The 18,877-nt window shown below is 38.1% G+C and overlaps 1 protein-coding gene across 16 annotated transcripts in view; it reads left to right on the plus strand.

Moving 5' to 3' along the window:
* The window catches only part of GPHN (gephyrin), a 293,631-nt gene that overhangs the window by 246,390 nt on the left and 28,364 nt on the right, over window positions 1-18,877 (plus strand). For all 16 annotated transcript variants that reach the window (XR_010614153.1, XM_065686703.1, XM_065686689.1 and 13 more), the window contains 6 exons: window positions 96-188; window positions 4,483-4,538; window positions 9,541-9,660; window positions 13,931-13,989; window positions 14,197-14,350; window positions 16,365-16,486. Coding sequence is in view for 15 of the 16 variants with exons in the window: in XM_065686703.1 (XP_065542775.1) it covers window positions 96-188; window positions 4,483-4,538; window positions 9,541-9,660; window positions 13,931-13,989; window positions 14,197-14,350; window positions 16,365-16,486 (604 nt within the window). In the remaining variant the exon portion in view is untranslated. The remainder of the gene's footprint in view (window positions 1-95; window positions 189-4,482; window positions 4,539-9,540; window positions 9,661-13,930; window positions 13,990-14,196; window positions 14,351-16,364; window positions 16,487-18,877) is intronic.

An 18,877-nucleotide genomic window follows, 5' to 3' on the forward strand; every position in this document is an offset into this window, starting at 1 on the left:
CCATCAGAACTCACTGCTTTTCACAGGTTTCTTTTCTCTTTCTCTAGCCATAATGATATGGAGCGTGGTCTGTTCTCTTTTTTTGTCTCTTCTAGATGGGATGGGCCGGGTCCTTGCACAAGACGTATACGCAAAAGATAATCTACCGCCATTTCCAGCATCTGTAAAAGATGGCTATGCTGTCAGAGGTAAACTCTTGCTTTGTAGACATACAGTATCGTGTCTGTAAAGCCACTTTATAACATGTTAGTTCACCTGTTTTGGATCCAGCAATGGTTATTTTGGTTGAGATTTTATTCAGGTCATTGCTGATTATGTACAAGGCAACTGTCTTGAAGAAATATCATAAAATTGAATTCAGATCTGTTCACTGGATTTATATGTATATGCATAAATGTACATCAGCGTGTGCTCATGGACTTGCACCTGTGTTGCCAGAGAGTTTCTTGAAAATACTGAGAATTCAGTAGAGTAGCAGAACATCTGTTTCTGAATTACAGATTCTTCCTCTATTCCTCTGGTTTTGATTTGATCACGAATTTCGTACAGTTGAACTGGCACAGGTCCAGCTTTCTATTTATGAAGTATTTTATGATTGAATTAGAGAATTTTCAGGAATATTGTACTCTTACATCTCAAAAGAAGAATTCATTTTTACTTCAAAGAATATTGGTGTTGCTGTATATAAATAAAATTAGTAGTGTGACTTTATGGAGCAAGCAGTGAGTGGTTTCCCAGGAGACCTGAATCCATCCTCGCTTTGCCACTAGGAGCTGCATGATTTTGAACAACTTTCTTCTCTGTGCATCAGTTATTCCCTTTGTAAAGTAAGACTAATGATATTCACCTCAGGTATTTAAGGAGGAAAATGAATATATACATGATTGAACATTATACCATTACTGATTTCATTGTGGTAGGGGTTGAATCATCATAATACAACGTTTAAATTTGGACATGACGGCAAACTTTCTGCTAGGGACATTAAAGTATCTTGTTACTGGCTGCTAAAACAATGGAAAACAACTGTCCATGAAATAGACTGTCTGCAAACCCAGGCTATGGATGTAGTCCAATAGCTTTCCTATGGATTTGATACCAAAACAAAAATCGAGGTCTACAAGATGAGTTTGACTGCAGCTATCTGTCAGCTGTGTGTGTGAGAGACAGGCAGACCAAAATGACCAGTAATAGTGGCAAGGGAGCAGATGGAGCCAGATTAAAATTCAGGTAATATAAAGCTGAGAAAAGCTAAGAAAGGAATCTCTGACTAGAATGCTAACTGACAAAGGCTTTGGGATCAGGCAAATGCTGTCTTGCAATATGATTGCTACAAAGTAAGGGAAAGCACAAGTACAATCTCAGTAAATGATTCTAAATACACAGAATAAGCAGAATGATTACAATCGCAATCTTCAACAACTTCTGCCAGAACCAACACTAAAGACCCTAATTTTTGGTGGTGGATTCAAATAGAGTAATAGTAAGGTACTTGAATGGGTGCAGAGGAGGACACCAAAGCTGGTGAAAGAGCTGGAAGGCATGTCCTGTGAGGAGCAGCTAAGGACTTTGAGTTTGTCTGGCTTAGAGGAAAGGAGATTGAGGGGTGACCTCATTGCTTTCTACAGATTCCTGAAGAGGGAAGTGGAGAGGAAGGTGCAGATCTCTTCTCCCTGGGATCCAGTGGTGGGAGGTGTGGGAATGGTTCGAAGTTGTGCAAGGGGTGGTTTAGACTGGACATTAGGAAGCATTTCTTTACTGAGAGGGTGATCAAACGCTGGAATAGGCTTCCTAGAGAAGTGGTCAATGCCTCAAGCCAATCAGTGCTTAAGATGCATTTGGACAATGCCCTTAATAATTTGCTTTAGCTTTTGGTCAGCCTTGAATTGGTCAGGCAGTTGAACTAAATTATTACTGTAGGTCTCTTCCAACTGTATTTTTTTGTTCTATTCTATTCTAGTAAACCTGTTATCTCAAGATACGAGAAACAAAGCTTGTAGGCAGAGATAATATTGACTACATTAATGGGAATTTTTGACAAAAAAAAAATTAAGGATGAGCTTTCAATCACATAAAGCTGTCTGCCTGAGGGAACAAAGAAATCGACTATGCACAATCCAATGTGAATCAAGCATGAGCCTCTTTATTGTGTGACAAGCACATATTTATATCATTCTACTTCCTTTACACACAATCACACATTTTTTGATTGGTCGCCTTGGTTTGTACATGAGGATAGCACCCACCTAAGCTAGTACAATGATTGGTAGCATGAGGATAGCACGCACCTAAGCTAATACAATGATTGGTTGCTAGCTGTTACGCATATGCTAATGTGGTTACTTCATTTTCCTTCATAGCCTTGCTTCTTCTTATCTCGCTTGCTCCAGCTGCTTTGCTAGCCTTGTTTCCTCTTACCTTGCTTGCTCAAGCTGCTTCAGGCCTCTCATGGGCTTGCTGTATCTTTTGAGGTCATTCAGAGTTCATGTACCAAATGTCCATTCTCCTGTAAGAACACTGTCTCCACATCTGCCCAAAACCTGTTCCATTTCTTTCAAGGTATATCAGTTGCTCATCACCTATAAACTTTTTCTCCGTGTCATTTTTAATGGGGGAATAAAATTTAACTCAGTAGCATTTTACCAGGTCTAAAATAATTGGCTAGGGATTTTTTTTCTCTTCTTTTCCTGGATTATACCAGGATATTTTTTACAGGGAAGGTCTGACAACTGTATTCGCTAGTATCATATGCATTATTCAAGGACAAGTAGTTCAAGAGTCCTTCTCCACTTTGTTATTTTGTGTTTTTTTTCTAAAGCTTATAGATTAAGCTGTTCGGTAGGGTTTTCAATTAAAGTTAAAACTTGACTGAGTACCAGAGATCCTCATCTGCAGAGTTGTATGTATGGATCTGCATCTGCAGCTGATGTATGAGTACAAATGTGATAAGTCATTATATAGACTGAATGGGCAGTTCTGGTGTCCTCGACATAAAAAGGACATGGAACTGTTGGAACAAGTCCAGAGGAGGGCCACAAGGATGATGGGGGTGGCTGGAGCACCTCCTGTCTGAAGATAGGCTGAGAAAGTTGGGGCTGTTCAGCCTGGAGAAGAGAAGGCTGCGTGGAGACCTCATCGCAGCCTTCCAGTATCTGAAGGGAGCCTACGAGCATGTTGGAGAGGGACTCTTCATCAGGGACTGTAGAAACAGGACAAGGGATAATAGATGCAGACTTAGAAGAAGTTTAGGTTGGATATAAGGAAGAAGTTCTTTACTGTGAGGGTGGTGAGGCACTGGAAAAGGCTGTCCAAAGAAGTAGTAAATGCTCCATCCCTGGTGGTGTTCAAGGCCAGGCTGGACAAGGCCTTGGGTGACATGGTTTAGTGTGAGGCATCTCTGCCCTTGTCAGGGGGATTGGAAATAGACGATCTTAAGGTCCATTCCAACCCTAACTATTCTATGATTCCTGAAAGCAATTCTCAATATGATAAGGTTATCTGACTGTATATTCAGGACTTCCTAAATAAACAGAAGATACTAAGGTAAAGGTTGTCACTGATTAGACTTCATCTCTGGAAAATCAGCTTTTGACAGCTTCAGATTTAAAATTAATAAAAAGACATATTTAAATATGATCATATGAACCCAGTTTGTCTGAACACTCTTGGCAGCATGCCTGCTGTCCTTGGACAGGGTAGAAAGCATGTAATACCACTAGTGCAACTTGCCAAAAGAGCTCTGAGGCAGGCAGAAGCTTGAACTTTTCTAATAATAGTACCTTTGTTGTCCCTGTAAAAGTACAGATTTGGCTAAATTAGAAATCCTGGAGACTTTCAGTTTGTTAAATCAATCATCTCAGACTTTTTATTTTCAGAAGGGCTTCAGGGAAAGGTATAAGGTATCTAGTTCAGCGCTAACTCCTGATGTTACAAAAAGAAGCACAACTCAAGACTTCTAATGTGGCAGTCCAAGTTGCCCTATCTTAAGCCCTATTGCTTTTCAGAAAATGCCAAAGCTGTAAGGTCATCTGTGCAGTCTGTAACCATTGCACTTCTCCACATTTTCCTCCAAAGGCTGAGATAGAAGCTAGAAATATCAGTATTTACAAAATATGTGATACGCCTGTGTTACTTTCACAAAGAAAAAGATCTGTTCACAATGGACATATTTATAAAAATAATCTCATGAGCTCTTTTAATTATTTGTTATAGCTATAATACCTCCTAATCTGCTTTTACATGATTCCTTATTGCCCAAAAATATTCAGTTAAAAGTACTATAGAACCTGTAATTTTCAAAATAACAAACACAACTTAAAAGGACCTAAAATGTGAATTGCTTGCAAATGTTTGCATTTGAAATGTTCACGCTGACACTGAAGAACTGAGTCTTAGATCATTCTTTGGTTCTTCTGCTCTTTATTTCTAATGTCATCGTTTGTTTGGTTCAGCCTTTACCATTTGCATTATCCATCTTAACAGCTGCTGATGGCCCAGGAGATCGATTCATCATAGGGGAATCCCAGGCTGGTGAGCAGGTGAGCACAATTTCTTTTTTCTTTTTTTTTTTTAATGTACTTTTCTTTCATAAGATACTGCTTAGTATTTTTACAAGCCTTGCTAGTGCTCCAGTAACTGAGCATTCTTGAAGGTGACATGAAGTAGGACACAGCTGTACCACAATCCTGCTATGTGCCTCAGGACATGATTTCAGAAAGGGAGGTAGTACGGTTACATAAGGAGCTAACAAGGATATCCCAAAATCCTTCCAAGCATTATGCTGACATGTCTGATAGAAGTGTATACTGTAATGTTTTGCCCTAGTACAGTGTTAGAGGACGTAAGGTTTCTAGTGGCATTACAATTCATACACAGAGAAAAGCATTATTTAACCCCTTAGTGCTGACAGATTTTTAAAGGGGTGTCAGCCCAGTTACTGTTTCCAGAAGGTGCTTGCATACTTCACACTGATCCCTGCAAAACGAAGCGTAAGAATTCTGTATAAAGCCTTTAAAGAAAGGTAATTATAGAACAAACTTCTGGAAGCCTGTCAGGAGCCAGGTTTCTGGTGTCGCTCTGGGGATTTTTGCTTGTTAAACGAAGAGTGTTTGTACACCTTAGCACACGTGTGGATTGAGTTTAAGAGCAAGTTGGGGCAGCACCCATTCATGACCTGCTGTGTTAGATAAATATTCATGAATAGACACAATTTATGATTTGCTTTCAAACTCAAAGAGTACATTTCATTAAATTGCTGTATTAATACTGGGGTAATGGAAAAAAAAAATCAGTTATGTTCAGCCACTTTTATTATTCTGTCAATTTAATTATACCTGCTGTCTTCTGTTCAGGAGAGCATGAGTTAGTCCAAAATGTTTCTCCAGCTCTTTCAAGTCCCAGTTTATAATTCTGTATATTGTATATGAAATGATGGAGAAAGGCAATAAATAACAGGCAAAACAAAGGATTAGTCAGTTTTAATGATGATTTTACAGTGTGGCTATTTTGACTGTTAAACAAAAAGTCCAAGTGAAATAGATGTATTTTAGAAGTTGTTTCAGGTTTTAGAAGTATTAACAGTTGCAGGATTATTCCTTTTTTTAAAAAATGGAGTTGAACTGCCTCTAACTGTGTATTAGATGTTTATTTTGGCAAATCATAATAGATACCCAGAGCTGTGAAAGTTATTCTTGCTGTAGTTCCCATCCATCATCATGAATTAAACTTTGGTATAGTAGACATCTTCTCAATACTGATATTCGTGTGAACTTAGATTAATTAACATGTTATACAAAATATGTAAAATTACTCTAAATATTAAAAAAAAAGTAAACTAATGAATTTTGTAGGCTTTTTACCTGCCTTGGATTTTTAGCCCTTCTGTCTGCATTTCCAAGCATTAGTCCAGAATCCAAAAGACTGACAACTATTTCTACAACCCTCTTCATGGTCACTATAAAATACCAAGAACCAACAGAGTAACCTGCTGAATTATCACTCCTATCCTTATTCAGCTGTCATCAATATTATCATTTTGCTCGTTAGAAAATATAACAGCACAGTGGTGCTGAAAAACAAGACTGTTGAAGCTGTGTCTAACGCGGAAGACTGCCCACAGGCCTAAAGGGTTTCACATCCTAATGAATTCAGCAGGTTTGTACAAAGAATAAAAGGGCAAGTGGGAGCTTGCTCCCCTCCTACAAAATTCAGTTCACAAATGGTTCTCCACAGGGACGGTCTGTCCTCCCAGATAACTAGGAATAGGAAGCCTCTCTGGCAAGGAACAAAAACTGGGTGGGAGGAGGCTTGCAGAGAGAGAATAGTTCTGAAAATACCATTGGAAAGTTGGAAAAATGAGGCTGTTGACCTCTGAATAATTGGTCAATGGCTTTTTCTTGAGCCAACACATCTTCAGGTTCGTCTCCTTCCCAAGAAATTATTTATAGCCTTGGAAGGCTCCTCGGTCTCATTTCACCCTTCAGTCACTCTCAGCAGCAACATTCTGCTTTTCGTGTTACAGACCAATTAACAGAATGATTCACAGCAGGGAGTTCAAAATAGGTTTAGATTTGGCTCCTCCTGTAGGGAAAAAGGTTATGTAAATGCTAAGTAGAGAGGAAGAAAACAGGACTGAGAATTGCAGAGAGGTCGTATAGCCAAATTGCACATTTCTGTATCAATTTGTAAATTGTGTTATTATTTTCTGATTTCCATTTTTAGGTGGCTGCGTTTATGTTAACAACCACTTTTTATTTTGTATTGAGGAAACCTTTCAGACACTGTCCTGCATGGGGAGGCTAGGGGACATTTGAGAGTACTACTCATGAGCCATCCACATGGCCTCTGTGTGAAAAACTCAGCCACAGGGAGTAGTGGTTGTCTTCCTGAAGACTTACATAGCTGGAGTTTAGCATTTCATGGAAGACTTTTGAAAGATGTTTGTAAGAGCCACTGTGACTGGTCAGCTGTAATATAGGATGGAAACAGACATTCTATTAACTTGGGCCTTTTTGCAGAAAGGAGCATGGGTCAATGGAAGTCACACAGGGGAGGTGTAATATGTGCAAGAGAAAATGTCAGATGGGGGCTGTGCTCGGTACATTATTTCTGGGTTTTACTCAGTGACTGAGATTAAATAAATTATCAGTGATGAAGGCAAAAGGCAGAACCCCATAGTGCCCTATTCCGGGTAAGTGTGAGATCTCTGAGGCCTTTAAAAGAACTGTGAAATTGTTATATGTTATGCTTTCTGAGAAGCGATCATTTATTTATCTTTGTATTCTCTAGCACAAAAGAACACAGCCCTGGAGGCTCACACACAAATCTGATGGTTGACTTTTGTTCATAAAGTTAATCTGATCAAATTCTCAAAGGATAAAAAAATGGAAATTAAATATATGAGCAACACAACCAATTCTAAAAGCAGCTCTTACTGTATCATGAATTGTTTAAATGTTTCACAACATTACATCTCAAAAAAGTTAACTCATCTGGTAATAAACTCCAAGAGCATGGGTAGTTACAGCGCATTTTATCACCATAGGCAATGAATTCTGGAAAAATTGTTGACATTTTGTATTCTTTGTGATTCTTGAGGCCCAAAAAGTGCATTTTAAATGGGAGAATATTTTTATACAATATACCCTGAAAATCGTCACTAAAGTCATCAATACGTTAGTAAGTCCAAAACAGTTTTACCTTTTTGTAATGTACCTGTAGACTATACCTACAACAATACGTCAAAGCGCTCCCATAATGCAAGGTGTAAGATTTGCCTTTTGCAATTTTTTATATTTTTTTCATAAAAATCAAAATAACACACTAGACAAGGTTATCTTATTCTCACTTTTAAGTGTCTCCAGTTACCAGCACTGTTTCAGCTGTTCATCCATAGTGCCTTGCATAGTCTGTGGTGAGAAGTAAGTACCTTTTTTTTTTTAAAGTATGATTTTTGTGTCATCTGGTTTAGATACCTACTTCAGGATAACACGAATCTTGCCCTAAAAGCACAGTAACCGTGACATATGGCAAGTGTGAATTTTCCTCTTTTTTTTTTTTTTTTTAGTTAGGATTTCATTTATGTTCTTCCCAAAGGATGTTACATTTCTGTTACCCATAGAACAGGGTCAGGATTCAGTCAGCTCAAGGCTCTGTTCTTCCTTGGGATACATAGGTCACTGTGATATGGTAAACCAGATACAAACCATTTCTAATCTGTCCCTGGGGCTTCTGACTCTGGGGCTTCTGTCCCAGTGACCAGCCTTTGAAATACACACATTTCAAAGTAGTACTCATGTTTCAGACATTATGACAGTGTTAAAATGGAGGAAGAATGGGAAAGGCAGTCACAGCTTTGTGCAGCTGAAATGTTGGTCACTGGTCTAGAATTTGCAAATGTCTAACAGCCTCCTGTCACAAGTCACGGAGTAAATGATGGCAGGCAGTATTTCAGGTCCATGAGTTGCTATCAGATATGTGCTAATTGTAGTCTGAGAAGTCCTGGACAAACTCCAGTGCTGCATATGGAATATAGAGTCAATCTGCACATGAATTATGAGTGTGACATGTAGAGAATATGTTGGTCTGATCACAGCTGTGTAGATCTGTGTATAGCACATGTTCACTAGTAACAGTAATGCCTAAATAAGATGGGCTTCCTAAAGTGCTGCAGGGAGCAAACATTCATATTCCAGCAATGAAATCTCAATCATTATGCCAGCTTCTTTTTCAGAAAGATTTTCTTTCAGGTATTTATTTCTTAAGTTCTTATAATCAAATATGGCCAAATTTTACTCTGGATTTTGAAAAATGTGTATTAAAATAGGCTGCCTGCTGAGAATTTTATTAAAACCATATCATTTGTCTTATCATGTTCTGATTTTTTTTATTCTTTGTATTGCTTCTGCTGAAACTTTGTAATGTACTGTGAGTTTACGTCATTGTAGAATATTATCAATTTGCAGCTTTGCTAAACTCACCCGTACAAAGATAGATATTCTGTGTTAACTAGCGTTGAGCTGTCTCTCAGTATAAGGAAATACGCTTCAAAATGAAGCCACTGGTTACATTACTTCTAAGCTGCTGGGGTTTTACATATAGTGTGCTGGTAAAACAAAACAGAACGAAAATGCAACCAAACCAAAGAAATTTTAACCCTGAGGACCAGAGTACTCTGCAAAATACTTATGTATGCAGAACTACTTGGTTTTCGCTCATGTAAGTTTCTGGAAGGTCACCATCTGTTATATTTCTGAGCCAGTTATTTTTCTGAGCCAACCAGAGTACCAGTATACTGCTGCTTATGAAAGTTGTTCTTGTGATACAAAGGGGAGAAATGTGAAGCCACCTAATATCTGATGATATAAAAGAAGTCAGATCTGAAGAAATTACCTAATGATCTTAAAGTACCTTAAAGTTTATACCTGTCGATATCTCTAGCAGTATATCCAGAGCCACAGCAGAAATAAGAACTTTAGGTTTTCACATTTCTTTCATAAAGTTCAAATGGTTTGAGTTTTGGGGTTTTTTTTTATTTTTCAGCCAACTCAGACTGTGATGCCTGGTCAGGTAATGCGCGTGACAACCGGTGCTCCAATTCCATGTGGTGCTGATGCGGTGGTGCAAGTGGAAGATACAGAGCTCATCAGGGAATCAGATGATGTGAGTCACAAGTTAAAAATCATTTTTCTTTTGTGTGCAATGGAAAATGGCTCATGATACAATCCTGTAAATATGATGGTCCTGCGGGAAAGCTCTTGTGTTCATCTCAGAAATCTGAGGAATTTCACCACAGTTCCTAGTGGCAATTCTACTCACTTTTTCAGGCTGTGGTAACAGTACCACAGACCTACCTGTCTTGACGTTGATTTTTCATCACAGTTGTTGAATGCTGACGCCAAAGTGTTTGGGAGCATGAATTGAGTGAAAGTCACATGCCTCCTGGAGATTCATAACTACAGTCCAATTTGTGTGCCAAGAGTAATTGCATTTTAAAATAGAGAGTAATGGCAATGAGAAGTATTTCCTTCTTTTCTGCTGAGTCTGCATTTAGCAGTAGAGCAATCTTCTTTATATTTCAGGATCATCCTGACACTCAGCAAGACAAGGACTTTTAAAGTTCCTCTAAAGTCACCAAGTAAGAAAGGGAAAAGTGTTCTTAAGATACATATTGTTCCCAGAATTGTACTTTGAAATATTATATTACAGCGTTACTGCTGATATAATTAAACTGTGGGAAAGTGAACTGTTTTAAGTCTGCAAAATCCAGGGGATAGCTTGGATTATTTTAAATTATGCTATGAAGATGGTTCTGTTTTATCAGAGTTGGTCTCATTCCAGCAAAGGTGAATTTGGTGGATTTTCAGAATGTGTCTTGTGCGCATACCTTACAATAAACACATGCATTTAAAACAAGGGGGTTTACTGTGTAACAGGAGAAGTGCCCCCAATTTTTATTAAAGTTTCTTCAGTATACCTCTGTGCTCCTGTAAAGTGAGAAAATTACTGAATTTGAGACCTCTGAAAGCCAGCAAATGGATAAGGTGCATATTCCCTCAGAACATAGTCTTAACTCTGTTTAGTTTGAACAGATTTTCCAGCACGCCTATAAATCATATTGGCGCTCTATCTTACAGATGCTGCAAAATACCACAGAAAAAAATGATTACTAGAATCATAGAATAGTTAGGGATGGAAAGGACCTTAAGATCATCTAGTTCCAACTCCCCTGCCATGGGTGGGGAAAATAATACTAATTCTGTACACACAGTTGTCTTAACAAAGTAAAATGGGATTTTTTGGTGAAGTACAAGAGCTATATGTAGACAGCTCCATCCCAAACAGCCCATCTTAGACTTCATGTTCAGAGAATTCCTTCTGAATGATTACCTTACCCAGCTTTGATTTCAGGACACCATTGTCATGTTTTCCATCATTTGACAGATTTTAAGGCAAGAAGATAGTCTCTTTTTGACACAACTTCCAAGTTCAGTTTTGGAATTAAGTATGTGCATGGTTCTCTGCTCAAATCAGGCTTTGCTCTTCTGCTGCTGTTCTGTCAAGCTGTTCCACTTCACCATAACTCTATGCTAGCATTGCAATTGCAGCTGGGGTGTAAGCAGGTGAATTCTAGTGTTCAAAGCTGATGAAGACAACAAAAACTGAACCATGTTCTCATGATCCTTTCTTATGCCTTATTACTGTAAAAGCATAGATTTTTACATCTGAGGTCAGCAAGCCATCTAGGCTGGCCTTCTTTCTAACAGACTCAGTCCTGCTTTGAGGTTACGGATGCGTATGTGTAGATTATATCTTCCTGTAAAATATACTATTGCCTTCAATGCTTGTTAATCATTCCACTAGCCTTACTGAGCAAGTTTTCTGTGGCTGTTGCCCACCTCATCATGAGAGGACTGTCATGCTGCAGAACAACAGACATCATGACCTGATATTTTCTACTTCTTTGGATGACTTTCTTCCTGGATCATACTTTTTCTGTCCACGTTCTCCTGTGCATGTGAGAACAGATTGTTTATTCACTTAAACTGAGGTTTTCAGCAAATGGTCAGCCACATCCACCTTCCTTTTCCTGCCTGTACGTGGGAGATGGTACCCTTCATTTTCTACTTGTCCTTGGATATGCCACTCTACTAATCCTGTACATAAATAATTAGTATAGTTTCAATATTATTTTTCTTTCTTTTTTTTTGTGCCTGGGTGGCTACATATTTCAAGAATAATTTTCTTTTTAGTGTTAAGAACTCCTTCAGAGCTGGGATTTCACTAAAATGAAATCTTGAACATCTGAAAAATGTTCTTCTGAAAAGACATAGAGTACTTTTTAAAGGAGGTCCTTGACCTCTAGTTGCAGTAGCAGTATTTAAATATCATAGCAAGCATTCCCCAGATGACTGTCGAAGTCACGGTTCTGAAAGGAACTGCATCTGTCCAGCAGGAAAATAAATTTTCATCAGTTTTCCAAATGCACAATCATTAAGAAAGATCCTTGCAAAAACACGTCTGCATCCTTTTCATTTTGAGTTTTTATGTCACCTTGTAGGAAAAAAGAGCCAAATGTGTTCAACCAACACAATAGATCCTGTATGAAAACTGAGCATCACTATATCAGCATGGATGCTGGCTGTTAACGACCATCAAAGTAAACCACTCAGACATAGTTGAAAATATCTTAATAAATAGCAAGAAGAATGCAGCCTGATACACACCAAATGGAAGATGCCATACCTCCCTGCAAGCCTTGCCACTAACCACCTTTCATTCTCTTGTATTCCTAAAGCTTTCTGGGATATCCGTCAGTTTCATAAATAATAATCTCCGCACATCACCATGTTGTCCACAGTCACTTTCCACTGTGCTTTGCAAACCTGGGATTACTAAATTCCTAAAACACGGGTTTTTCCGCTTGTTTCCTCTAATCCAGGAGTCCTAAATAGGACCTTTTTTATTACTCAAATGTGTGCTGTTGGTTCCCTAGAAACTTCCTAGCTATCAAAAATATGGAAAATTTGGATCTTCATGACTGGCCAACCACCCTCAGAGTTGTAAAAATAAAATAATACTTAGGCTAACTGTTGCCCCAGATTTTCATCTCAATCTAAAGCATCTTTTAGAGTTTCAAATGTGAATAAGGGAGATAAAAGGACATCCTAGGCATCAGCACAGCTATTTTGGATATTAGCAGCCAAAAATACTCTCTTCTCTTAAACAAGAGGAGCAGGTATAAAAGAAACAGAATTCGCATTTCAAACATGTTTTGAAAATGCTGTGATAAAGAAATAAGGTTTTCCAGGGTTGATGGTTTTGTTAATTTCCTGATTTCATTTATCCATTTTCACAGTAGGTAAACAGAATCACAATCTGAACGTAACACCACATTCGTTAACTTTAACTTTGGGGCCTTTAGTTTAAAGCACTTAGTTTGAACTCAGAAAATGCAGCCCATACCATCTTTAAGAAAAGTGACGTCTCCCAGTATTCTATGCAAGAATATCATTCCTGTAAAAATTCCAAGTGACAATGATGTGCCTCTTTGTCTTGTAGTATTCGTGTCCGATTTATAACTTTGAGGTACTGTAAGTATGAAGCACTACATGATAATGTAAAAACAAAATCTGTTCCAGTGTAAGCAGCTGTAGTTTTAGTGCTACAGACAGACTAGCAGTCAAAGCTGAGTGTATATATCATCAACGTATTTGCAGGGCATTTACATCAAATGTTAACAATATAGGTCATGTGCCATTTGTTTGCACTTATTTGCATTGAATGAGCCAGCAAACCATTGAAATTCTGAAGAAGTAAGGATAAATATTAAAGTAGACACCAGACTTTTAAAGCCACTCTCTCTTGTTGTGGTTTAACCTCATGAAAAATACGGTCAAATCAGACTTATTCTGATTTGTACAAAGCTCTCAAGTAGGTGTTTCCACTGCAGGAATCGACATGAAAATCCTGAAACAGCTACTGCTTATAGCATCTTCCTGTCTTTCTGCAGATGTAGTGGTATATTGCCTATCAGAATAATGGTCTTTTTGAAATGCCATCTTTGAAATTGTTGGAGCACATCAAGTTGGTTGAGAGAAATAATCTGCTTAATATACCAGATCAACATAAATACATAGGACATAATATAAGAAAGATAAATAAGTGCACAGATCATTAAATAAAGGAAGGTAAAACTATATGTTCAATGCTGGTGAGCTCATCAAAGACAGAACTTCTTAGAAAGGAGTTCCATTTTAGCACACACTGTATTACAATCTTGACACTTGATCAGGAGAACAGTGATGATGCTTAAACCATACAGTCTCAGTGTGATGAGTTCCATAAGCTGTGTAGAATTCTGAGAAATTAAAGATAATTAATCTTCTTTGAATAACCCAGCTGACCGTATTTGATCTCCTTGTTTTTGTAGGGTACTGAAGAACTAGAGGTTCGAATCCTGGTGCAGGCTCGACCAGGCCAAGATATCAGGTCTGTAACAGCCTCCTTCATAAACAGTAAAATAAGGAATTGAAAGGCTGGTGATTTTTACAGTAATTTTTTAACCATAAGTAGTACTGACATTTTGAAAACTGGAGTAATAAACATCCCAGGACACTCCTTACCTGAAGCAGGACCAGTCAAGGAAATATACTTTCAATCTCATTCTGTTTTTCTTTCATTTTTCTCTGTGCTCAGACCTATAGGACATGACATTAAAAGAGGCGAATGTGTGTTGGCTAAAGGAACCCACATGGGTCCATCTGAGATTGGTCTCTTAGCAACTGTTGGAGTAACTGAAGTAGAAGTTAACAAGTTTCCGGTGGTTGCAGTCATGTCAACAGGGAATGAGGTAAGAAAAGTATGTTTAGATGAAGGTCTGAGTTACTGTATCTTCCCTGGGACAGTGGTTTGGAAAGTGGCTTCCACCCTATTCCCAGGTAGACTTGCTTTTTGAACTGCAACTTGTGCTGACATGATGTATTTTAATGAGTGATCAGCTAGTCTGCTTGTGCCTACTGTGCTTGTGCCATTGCTTTCTCCCTCAATGGTCTCTTACAAGTCTCACACACTGTCTTTGCCAAAATTTTGGTACTGTATCCACCCACGTGCCAGCTGCTTTCTCCTGCCGGGAAGGAAGGTCCTGTGGGGTAGTCAGGGAGGCAATTTGTACTGCCAGTCATGGCCGGAAGAGTAATTTCTTTTGAGCAGCACTCCTCTGTAGCTATAGTGCAAATGGCAGATAACCTGTCTTTGAAAACTCAGTAGTACTACCAGATGCCTTGCTGTAGTGTTGTGCCTTAGTATTTTAATAGTAGCACATGTTGAAATCCAAATAATGTGTGATTGATAGAACTGCAGACCAGCTTTCTAATGGCTTTCTCTTAAATACATCAGAAAAATCAGATTCAAGATTAACTTAATTTAGGGATTTTATGTATGTGGGAGTTGACCCTGGCCAGCAACTGTGCTCGCTCATTCCTTCTGACAGCAGGACAGAGAGAGAACAGGAAGAGCAAAAGCAAAAGAACTTGTGGGTTAAGATAAAGTTAGTTTGAAGTTTAAAGACACCGTGATGTTTGTCTGTCGTGTGAGACAAACTTCTTGAAATCCAAATACAAACATAAACCCCATAGCTGTATCCCATACAGCTTGAATATGTTAAATTTTGAACTACTTTGGATGCTTTTAATAGGTTGAATTTTGTAATCTGGCGGTGTCCTTACAACTTCCACAGTGAATGTTACTTTGTGACTACTGGGTACTGTGGGTGACAGAGGCCAGCCTTGCTAGGACAGAATCTTGCCAGGTTTCCTAACATAAATAGGGTGTGTTGTGCAGGAAACATACTGCTAACTGAAGAACAAATCCGAAGAGCTACAAGGATTGCAGGTGCTGGTTTTCTGAATAGTACCTTCTGTATGACTGAAGATTCTTGCATGTCATTAAAGGGTCCATTATCGCTGTGGGAACTCTCTTTTGTATCTTGTGTTAAAAAAGACCATAGGATCATAGAATAGTTAAGATTGGAAGGGACCTTGAGATCATCTAATACCAACCCTACATGGTGGGTTTCTTAAACATGCTATGGAAATCTTCACTATAAATAGAAACAGAAGCAGAGCTGCTAGCCAAAGCATTAAAATTTAGCCATGCTCCACTTCCAGTTATTCTGACCTTGCTACCTAATACTATTGCTGTAATTTTCACATGGGCATTTTTATTATTATTTACCTCCTGACAATGTTGTGTTGTCCTTCTCTGTCCTACAAAAGAAATCCTATTATATGTAAAATATGTTCACATATGTATGTTTTGGAGTTTAAATTCCACAATATAGGATATGCGTAAGGCAATTGCTATGGTACTATCTTGAAAGAAACATTTTAGTCCAATTCAGTAATTGGTATGAGAACAAAGGTTTAAGCTTCTGTCTATTATTCCAATACAGATTATTGTATTTAAAAAATATTTTTATTGGTAAGTAAACAATGAACTTCAAAATGTCTTTTAACACCTTTAAATCTAGTTAGCAATATCAGTGAGGTTCCTTTGGAAGCATTTAAATAGGAGCAGTAACTTGGAAACTTAAAGTTTGTAGTTTGATTTCTAATGTTTGAGATTAGAAGCCAGGTACTCATAAGAAGAAAGAAGGTTTTGCAGGCTTGGACCAAAAGAAACAAACTAAGCAACACGGAGGATTGGATTAAACAAGCATGTATCTTATTAAATTAAACTCACTAAATCTCTTTACATATATGTATTTTATTATAGGTGTCTAATATTCTGTCCCATATGAAGAAGAAAATTCTTATTTGTGCAAAGTATTGCAAGTAGACTGACTAAAAGTGTTTCTGGTTTTGTAGCTACTGAATCCTGAAGATGACCTCTTGCCAGGGAAGATTCGGGATAGTAACCGTTCAACTCTTCTAGCTACAATCCAAGAACATGGCTATCCAACAATCAACTTGGGAATTGTGGGAGATAAGTAAGTACCACATGTTAGTAAAGATGTCACTTCATATTCATGTGGTGCGCTTTATGGCATCCATGGAAAAAAGAAAAGACAGAGAAAATGTCACTTATTGCAAGTGTGACAATGTTGTGACAGGGCACATCTTGAAGATGTTTTACCCCTTTCATTAGAGCAATAAATAAGTCTATTCTAATATTAAGAGGGATAATCTGATAATTTTTTTTATTGAATGGTGTTTATCTTGTTTTGCCTTCTGTTCGTTGAAGCATCTATTACTGTGTAAATTTTATTTATTGCTGCACTATCATTACAAGCACCGTACTTAAAAATGCAAAAAGAGACATTTCTACAGCAACTATACTTTTTTTCTGATCCAATAAAGAAGGAAGGTTTTTCTCAGGGTTTATTTTCCGTGACAAAATTAATTTAGAGTATAAAATTTTGTCGGATGATGAGCAGGTGTCCTTTGGGGAAGGCCCCACTGCTGGATGTTGCCCAACATTTCCAGAAATATATCAAAGTATTTGAAAGAGTGAATATTTTTTTTGCCTTTAATGGTCTCAACTTTGATTGTCACAGAGTAGAAGCTGTGATCAGTCTTTCCGTTCATCGGACAGTGATTGCTTCTTGTTTCCCAGTGGTAGCAAAGTAACGTCTCCTGTTGAGAGCTCCAGGATGAGTGATTGAAGTGTTCAGTCTTTTGTCCTTTGCAAGGCTGTGCAGTGCCTGTCATCCATGCCTTGAGTTTCTCAGCATAATGTATTTCCTCAATTTATTGTGCCCTAAAGGTTCTGAACAAGTTTTCTTGTTCCTCATTTTGGGTATCAAACCAACTGACAGACTTGGTTTGATGGGGAGTTGTTCAGGTTCACCTCTACCTCTTTGAGGAAAGGGTTATTCCTTATAGGTAGTTTAAAGTAAGGCCAGATCTGAAAGAAGTGAAAAGAAAAGAAAAAAAAGGAAATAGTGAATTTCAGCATCCACTTTCCACATTCATTGATGACAAAATTCTCAAGCAGGGAGACAGGGTTACTGCTAGGGAACAGCTTGTTTCAAAACCAGTCTTCCCTTGTGCAGGATTCAATACAAAGCATCACTGTTTGACAGAAAGTAAATGAGTGGGCCAACCACTGGGTGGTTTTACAATAGTGAACCAACCTGAATGGTGGCTCCAGGACTTGCAGTTGTATTTGAAGTGTTCATGTAGGGAATGTGATGCACAGCAATTACAGTGGTTGTTGTGATCTCAGGGAAAGCACAACCTCTTGGCTGCTTTCACTGACTGCATTCAGGCGTCCTTATTGCTGCTCTGGCCTGGCAAAACTCTATAGTTATTGCAAATACTAATAAATATCAAAAACCTTCTGCCCATGAATGTTTCTAGTTTCAGGTGGTGATTTTATGAGAACAGAGTCTAAGCTCATGAGACTGTTCATGAGAATGTAAAGCTTGTTTATTCTTTATGGCCTTATCCTAACCAAATACTTATAGTCTCAAATTTGCTATATAAAGTCAATCAGAGTTGAAGGTCATTGTGCAAAAATATGACTATTGCCTTCAAGAGTTTTTTCTGTGACCTCCTAGACATGGAGTATCTATGAAGATAAATAATCTTGAAGGCTTTCAGTAATAAATAAGGAATCATTTTTATAGTCATAGAATCATAGAATCATTTAGGTTTGATAAGAACTTAAAGATCATTGAGTTCAATGGTTAACTGAGTGCTGCCGAATCCACCACTAAACCATGTCCCTAAGTGCCATGTCTATGCATCTTGAAAATACCTCCAGGGATGGCAACTCAACCACTTTCCTGGGCAGCCTATGCCAATGCTTGACAGCCCTTTCATTGCAGAAGTTTTTCCTAATATCCAAACTAAACTCCTCTCACATAATTTGAAGCCATTTCCTCTCGTCATATCACTTGGGAAAAGAGAACAACACCTCCCTCATTGTAACCTCCTGAAGGTAGTAATACATAGTGATAAGGTCTCCCCTGAGCCTTCTTTACTCCAGGCTAAACAACCACAGTCCCCTTTACAACAAAATACATCTGCAGTTCTGTTTCAGTCAAAGGAAAAGTCTGATTATGTAAATTAGTTTAAATGTAAATTAGATAGTAAGTGTGGTATTATTTCATTATGTAATAAAGCCACTAAGCAAATGTTGAATAAATGCAGGAGACTAACTCTTACAAAGGGTACAATTTTGGTGTTTTAGTCAGCATGTTTATAGAAAAGGTGAACAAGCCTCCAGTGTCTGTTACATGGCTTACTGGAATCAAACCATAGATTATGTGTGTGTGTGTGTGTTCGTGCGTTCGTGCTCATATGTATGTGCAGTTTATTTTGTATGTATAGTATGTATCTAAAGAGTGAAAAAAAAGATTTTATGTGCCTGCAGT

Source organism: Lathamus discolor, chromosome 6, assembly GCF_037157495.1.
Source record: "Lathamus discolor isolate bLatDis1 chromosome 6, bLatDis1.hap1, whole genome shotgun sequence".
Taxonomy (NCBI): domain Eukaryota; kingdom Metazoa; phylum Chordata; class Aves; order Psittaciformes; family Psittacidae; genus Lathamus; species Lathamus discolor.